The 8,103-nt window shown below is 40.8% G+C and overlaps 1 protein-coding gene and 1 pseudogene across 1 annotated transcript in view; both read left to right on the forward strand.

Moving 5' to 3' along the window:
• LOC102870436 (amine sulfotransferase-like) overlaps nt 1-6,521 on the forward strand; it is a 25,192-nt gene extending 18,671 nt beyond the window's left edge. The window contains exon 6 of the mRNA XM_006879152.1: nt 6,264-6,521. Coding sequence (XP_006879214.1) covers nt 6,264-6,521 — 258 coding nt within the window. The remainder of the gene's footprint in view (nt 1-6,263) is intronic.
• A 252-nt stretch (nt 6,522-6,773) lies between these two features.
• LOC102870843 lies at nt 6,774-8,103 on the forward strand (annotated as a pseudogene).

The raw sequence follows: 8,103 nt of genomic DNA on the forward strand, positions 1-8,103 counted from the left end.
AATCTGGGTTTGCTGATGCTGAACCTGTGTCATTGGGGTATCAAATACTATAATGGTTTACCAGTGTGGACAGTGTTTGGTGGAACTCCCAGTTGTAGGACAGGTTTAGAAGCAGGAGTGGCATCCACTTCCTAAACCACATGCCTGTGAAAACTCTATGAACTTGGAGAAACTTATAGAAAGGCATTATAATGGTCTTTTGTTCATGGAGACATTGTGAGTCATGCTCGACTCAATGGCAATCAACAACAACTTTGCTTTTGCTATGCAGTTGCTGTTATATGCCGTCGAGTCACCTGCAACTCACAGCAACCCTATGCACAATAGATCTGAACCCTGCTCTATCCTGTACCAACTTTATTGTCTCTGATACACCTACCTTCATTACCCCAGTCCCTGAATTAATCCATCTCATTGAGGGTCTTCCTCTCTTGCACTGTCCCTTCACCATTCCAAATGCAATGTACGTTTCCAAGGATTGTTGCTCCTTGCAACACACCCAAAGTATGTAAGACAAAGCCTCAACATCCTTGCCTCGAAGGAGCAGTCTGATTTCATCCTCACCAGGATGAACCTGTTTGTTCTCCTGTCAGCTGGGTCTAGGACCTAAAATACTTTTGGGGAGTCATGAGGTGGAAGATTTTCACCTTGGCCTACTTACTGGAGGTAAACATCCTCAGTCCCAGAAGACTGCTATGTAACTACTTAAAAAAAAAAAAATCAGTGACTATTTCTCCATTCCGGCTTCAAAAGATTATCAGAACCAGTTTGTCTTTATCTGGCAAAGCCAGCAATATATTATTAATCTCTTAGCTTCAGAGGTATATCAGTTCTCCAGCACTGTGTCTGCAGGGACTTTGACCACCTTTATCTTCCACAAAGTCATCACACTGTTATATTATACTGATTTCATATTGATTGGATCTAGTAAGGAAGAAGTATCAATGACTGTAGACTTTTAAAGATATTTACATGCTAGTGAGGTGGAAACGAATACAACAAAATATTCAGATGTCTTACACTTCAGTGAAACTTCTAGAAATTCAGTGATATGGGCAACTTAGAAAGAGGCACAATGTCTAGCCCCTTTTGGATCTTAGAGCCAATACTTCTCTGGCCTATTTATTAAATCACTTGAAAAGCTAGTTTTGTTTGGCGTAAAAGAAGACTTTGACCACAAGATTTGACTGATCCAATGATTTTTGAAGGGATAGGCTCTGGTGGCCTAGTGATAAGAGGGTGCACTACAATCCCAAAGGCATATGGTTCAAATCCACCAGCTTCTCCAAGGGTCATGGATAGGCAGTCTCTTTCCATGCCATTTACTGCTTCTGAAAGTCCACTAAACGCTTAACTATGACTTGATTTGACTCAATAACAACAACAATATATGAAGGGCCAGTGGCAGATAGAGATATTACTTGTAATCCTTGGCAGGTCTCTATGGTTGAATTACAGTGGAAGCCCTCAGAGAGTTTAATTTGTTTTTTGGTTCTTTTGATGTTGTTGTGTCATGTCCCATTTAGACCTTTAGAATACTTAGAATGTAATCACACTTTCCCCATTTCCTCTTTTTCTTTCTTGTTTAAATTTTATTTATTATAAAAAGCATGTATGAGGATCCAAAGGGGTGAGGATTGGGAGCAGAAAGGTGAGGATGGGCAGGGCACGTCCTCTTTCTGATTTTGATTTCCATTAATATTTTCTATTCTACCCCTTCTTGCCTTTAAGGCTTTACTTTTGGGAAAATGCTGCTCTTCCCCCGTCCCCCAGTGCAATGTATTTTGTGCAATTTTTCATTTACATTTTACTTTATTATTAACTAAATTCATAAAAGCATCTCTATGCCTCCTTTCCCAATATCCCTTTTTAGCACTTCATGCCTCCTGCCCTAATATTCTCCTTTTAGATAGGCAATTTCTGACTTCCCCGTCCCTATTAAACAAGTACTCTGAGAGAACAAGCGTGTTCTTTTTGCAGAAGAATCCTCTGTTGAATGTGAACATTTGAGCATTTTCAACCACAAGCAAAGTCCCGTCCATAGAAAAATATCAGGCTGCAGTAATCTAGGCCCTTGGAGTTTTGAGACAAATCCTTTCAATCCTCTGCAAATAAATGAGAAACAGCTTTTGGCTTGCTATTGGACAATAAGAGATACGAATTCCCAGCCATGAGTGACTAACCACATTGCTTGAGCTTCTTTCTCACCATGACCTAGGTGTTGTCTGATGCACAGTCATAAAGTTGTGCAGGCAGAGCAGCACTGCGTCATTGAATGGACACGGTAAACATGAGACAGGGCTCAGGCAGGACTTGCATAAGACAAGGAAATGGCCCAGATACCTAAGATCTCTATTCCTGTCACATTATCTTTTGTTTCCCAATATGCAGTTATGGTTTTGCTGGGAGTTCCCTATTCTCAGTTGACTGTGAAAGAGAAAACTCCTGCCTGGTTCCCAGACGGCTTTGCACAATATGCACCATTTTGCACAATAGGCACCATTCAGAAGTGAGCAATGACAGTACTTCAGTCCCTTTCTGGGACCTCTTTGAAGGACAGTAGCTAAAGGAATGCTTCTAGGTGACCACAACTTCAAGCAGTGTATCTAGTGGCAGTTTTATTTGCTTGGAAGGAGAAATGACCAAAAGACTGAGAAAGAATGTGATGAGAAATTTGGTAACAAAGAGGCCGATGGAGGAGGAATGTAGATAGATATTTCTGAATTGGCCAAAGAAGTAACTATAGGTGTTTCTCATGTGAATGCTCACCAAAGGTGACCTCGGTATAGGAGGAATTTAATTATTAAATGGTTAAGATGACAGGTTCTATAAAACTAAGCCCCTTTCTCCAGCCACCTTCATCGTTTCACAGCACATGAACAAAGTGACTATGGGAGCAGGTATTTGAGTTATGCAACACAGACTTCCACACTCTCGGGCAGATTTGGCTACAGCTACAACTGAGTGACCAGTTTGTGAGTCTCTGACACTGAGCCATTTTTGGAGGCTCTACACACCAGGAATCAGAGATATATGGAGTAGTTTCTCTGACAGTTACAGTTCACAGGCCCAGAAATCAATGGATAGTTATGGGAATGCCACCACTCACTATTCCCCTTGGTGATGCTCTCAGGCAAGCTCTTACTTCCTGTAACTATAATACTACACCTTGCAGGTCAATAAGTCTTATTTCCAAAAGAAGCAGCACTCCCTCCTGGAGATAGAGTCCAGTTTCACACAATTGGAAGGTAAGAAAGTCTCCAGTCACTTTAAGCTACTCAGGCCTCTGGATCAATAGGCAAAAAAGGAAAGAACTGTTTTGTCTGGTATGGTTTGCCTTTATTACCAAGGAGAAATCAGACTGATATTATATAATAAAGGTAATGAGTTCTTCTGATATGCAGGCTATTCTTTAGGTCTTTTTGTAATACTGCTATGCCTTGTTTTGGATTAGTAGATTAGTTTTGGAGTCATGAGGCAGCATGTGTCAAAGACAGTGACACTGGCTCAGGGTAGAGAGGGTTCAGAACTATTGTGCATAGGGTCTCCATGAGTCATAGTCGACTAGAAGACATATAACAACATCAGCAATATGCCTTGTGATAGACATAACATTGATTATGCAAAGGCATTTGACTGTGTGGATCACAACAAATTATAGCTAATCTTGAGAAGAATGTGAATCCCCCAACACTTGATTGTGCTCATGCAAAATCTATACTTGGATCAGGAAGCAGTTTTCAGAAAAGAGCATAGAAACACTACATGATTTAGAATCGGGAAAGGAGTGTATCAAGGATATACCCTGTCTGCACACATTTGCAATCTATATGGAGAACAGAATATATGGGAGGCTGGATTTTATGAGGAGGAATGTGGCATCAGGATTGGCAGAAGACTCATAAACAAGCTGCATCACGCAGGTGACACTACTATGCTTGCTGAAACTGAGAAGGACATGAAGCATTTGCTGAAGAAGCTCAAGGACTGTAGTATTTAATATGGATTGAAGCTCAGTGTCAAGAAGACAATGATTCTCACCATTGGGCCCACTGACAGCACCATGATAGATGGCGAAGAGATTGAGGTGATTAATAATTTCAGCTTGCTTAGCCTCACAATCAACACTTGGAATCAGCAGTCAAGAAATCAAGACATTGAATTGGGAAAATCTGCTGTCAGGTCCCTCTCCAAAGTGCTAAACTGTAATGTTAGTCTAGAAACTAAGGTATGTCTGATCCAGGCCATGGTCTAAGCATCAGAGAGCTGGACAATGTCTAGGGATGACAAGAAGAATTGATGCCTTTAAGTTGTGTATTGAGCATTCCATGGACTACTAGTAGAACAAACAGATCTGTCTTGGAGAGGGTGAGACCAAATTTCTCTTTGGAGGTAAGAATTTTGAAGCTCTGTCTCACATACTTTGGGTATATTGCCAGGAGGTATAAGTTCTTGGAGAAGGACATCATATTTGGAAGGGTGGAAGGACAGCACAGAATAACATGGATAAGAAGGATGTAATGGGGGAAATGGAAGTAGGTGTGTCAGAGTCTGGATAGGACTAGATTCAAAGCTACTGTACATAGGGTTGCTGTGAGTATCAGGTGAGTGTATGGCTCAAAACAATAACAACACGCTTTGTCATTAGGGAATTTTATTGGTTTAGTCATAACTGTGCTGAAAACTGGCTGGAGGGTCAATTATGGTACTCAACAAAAACAAGTGAGCTGAAAGGGAATGTTGGTAGCTTAGTGAAAAGAAGCTGTGCTGCAACCTCCAAGGTACATATTTCAAATCTGCCCGTTGTTCTGCAGGAGAAAAATAGACAATCTCCTTCCAGGTGATTAACTGCCTCTGAAAACCTGCTGGAGGGTCAGCTATGAGTCAGTTCTGACTCCATGGCAAACATCAACAACAAGTGAACTGAAATGGACCGATACTGGCAATTTTTAATTAGTTATACAATATGCTATGTTGGAAATGACAAATTGAAGATGAATGGAGCTGTATTCACTATTAAAACAAAATAACAAATCAAAACACATCAAGATCTTGCCTGAAGTACAGTAATGTGAATAAGTTACTATCTATACTGACAAGAAGAACTTTTAATACAGCTATGAAGAAATCCTGTCACTTGGTGACAGGATAATATTCACACACTACAAGGAGGTCCAGTGAATACCATCGTTCAAATATATGCACCAACAACTAGAGCCAAAAAAGGAGGAAATAGAAAATTTCTAACAGCTTCTGCAGTAAGAAATTGATCAAATATGCAATCAAGATGCTTTAATAATAATGGGTGATTGGAATGCAAAAATTGAAAGCAGGGAAGATGAATCAGTAGTCAGAAAACATGCACTTGGTAACAGAAATGATGCTGGAGAATGATAGAATTATATACAATCAATGACCTATTTATTGCAAATGCTTATTATAAGAAACATAAATGTAGACTGTACACATTGATTTCACCTGATGGTGTGAATAGTCACCACATAGACTACATCTGTGGGAAGAAATCACTGGAGAATCTCCATAGGAGTTTTGAAAACTAGGCCAGGTTCTGATTGTGGAAGAGACCACCAACTATTTATGAGCAAGTTCAAGCTGAAGCTAAAGAAATTTAAAGCAAATTCACAGGAACCAAAATTTGACCTTGAGTCTATGCTACTTGAATTTCAAAACCATCTCAGGAACAGATTTGAGACTTGAACTCTAAAGAGTGAAGACCAGCTGTGGGAGGTTATCAAGAGTATCATCCATGAAGAATCCAAAAGGTCATTACAAAGACAGAGGAAGAAGAAAAGACCAAGATGAATGTCAGAAGAGACTCTGAATATTGTACTAGAACACTGAGAAGTCAAAGCAAAAGGAATTAAGAAATTAAGGAGCTGAACAGAATGTTTTAAAGGACAGCTCGGGGAGACAAAGCAAAGTATTATAATGAAATATGCAAATAGCTGGAGTCAGAAAATCAAAAGTGCCAAACTCACTTGGCATTTCTTTTCTTTTCTTTTTTTTTTTTTTTTACAGTCCCCTCCTTCTTGACAAGCCAGTAATACCTAATCCTATATTCCTATATTTTATAAAGGTCTCTCCCTCGTCTGTTTCAATGCCGTGTTCATTATTTATCCCCTCTTTTCTTATTTTCCCCCCAAACCCCATGTCAGTCCTGTTTTATAACAGCGACATTATGCAGTATTTGTCCTTTTGTGACTGACATATTTCACTTAGCATAATGCTCAGCATTTCTTAAGCTGAAAGAACTGAAGAACAAGCTCAAGCCTCGAGTCACAAGACTTAAGGATGCTTTGGGAAAAGTACAAAATGATCCGGGAAGCATTAAAAGAAGACGGAAGGTCAGTCCCCTGCAGCCTTCCCCACAGGCGGCTCCTCAGCCTGTGCTCAGCACCACCTTGGGCCTGTGGTGCTCAGGTGGGAGGGAGCAGAGGCAGGCAGCGTGTGGGCAGTGGCCTGAGGGCCGCGGGGGCGGGGACAGCGCCAGGAGCTGCTGAGCTGCTTTTCCCAGCTCCCAAAGCAGTATCTATTGGGCTAGTCCTCATGCACTGAGAACATTTATAGTGCTACTCCAAAGCTAGAAGCCTGCTACTCAATTGGATTAGAAATTCCAGAAGAATTGGCCTTTGTGAAAAGCAGGACATTATTTAAAATTCTGTCTCTTAGTTTTCCTTCTTATTTCATATTGGGAAAACATCGAGAAACCATCCATGAACAGCTTCAATAAAGAAGAGTTTGCCATTTCCTGAATGAAGGGTATTCTGGACCAAGAAATTAATGAAGTTTCCTCTTCAGATGATAAAGATGCCTTTTATGTTGTGGACCTTGGAGACATCCTGAAGAAGCATCTGAGATGGCTAAAAGCTCTTCTTTGGGTCACTCTCTTTTATGCACTCAAATGTAGTGCTAGCAGAGCCATTGTGGGGACCAAAGGGACAGGATTTGACTGTGACAGTAAGAAAAACACAGCTGGTGCAGAGTCTTGGGGTACCTCCAGAGAGGATGATCTATGCAAATTCTTATAAACAAGTATCTCAAATTAAGTATGCTGCCAATAATGGAGTTCAGATGACGACATTTGATAGTGAAGTAGACTTGATGAAAGTTGCCAGGGCACATCCAAAGGCAGAGTTGGTGTTGCAGATTGCCACTGATGATCCCAAAGCAGTCTGTTGCCTTCGTGTTAAATTTGGTGCTACACTCAAAAGCAGCAGGGTTTTTAAAGAACTGGCTAAAGCCCTCAGTATTGATGTCACTGGTGTCAGCTTCCATGGGGGAAGTGTCTGTACTGACCCAGAGACCTTTGTGCGAGCAATGGCTGATGCCCGTGTGTCTATGACATGGGACTTGAGGCTGGTTTTAGTATGTATCTACTTGACATTGGTGAGGGCTTTCGTGGATCTGAGGATGTGAAGCTTAAATTTGAAGAGATAACCAGGGTAACCAAACAAGCATTGGACAAGTATTTTCCATCAGATTGTGGAGTAAAAATCATAGCTGAGCCAGGTAGATACTATATTGCATCAGCTTTAACCCTTTCTGTTAACAACATTGCCAAGAAACTTGTACTAAAAGAATAGACAGGCTCTGATGATGATGATGAATCAAGTGAACAAACATTTATATATTATGTGAATGATGAAGTATATGACACATTAAATTGCATCCCTTATGATCATGCACATGTAAAGCCCCTGCTGCAAAAGAGACCCAAACCAGATGAGAAGTATTATTCATCTAGCAGATGTGAACCAAGATGTGATGGCCTGCATCAGATTGTTGAATGCTGTAACCTGCCAGAAATACATGTGGGAGACTGGATGGTTTGAAAACATGGGTACTTACACCGTTGTTGTTGCCTCTACTTTCAATGGGTTCCAGAGGCCAACTATCTCCTATGTGTTGTCTGGGCCAACATGGCAACTTATGTAGCAAATCAAGAACAATGAGTATCCACTTGAAGTGGAGAAGCAGAATGTCAGCACTCTGCCCTTGCCTTGTACTTGGAAAAGTGGAATGAAACAGCATCCAACAAGTTGCGCTTCAGCTAGTATTAATGTGTTGATACCAATTGGGTAG

This window comes from Elephantulus edwardii, unplaced genomic scaffold (assembly GCF_000299155.1).
Source record: "Elephantulus edwardii isolate Elephantulus edwardi_28Jun2011 unplaced genomic scaffold, EleEdw1.0 scaffold00002, whole genome shotgun sequence".
In the NCBI taxonomy this organism is placed as follows: domain Eukaryota; kingdom Metazoa; phylum Chordata; class Mammalia; order Macroscelidea; family Macroscelididae; genus Elephantulus; species Elephantulus edwardii.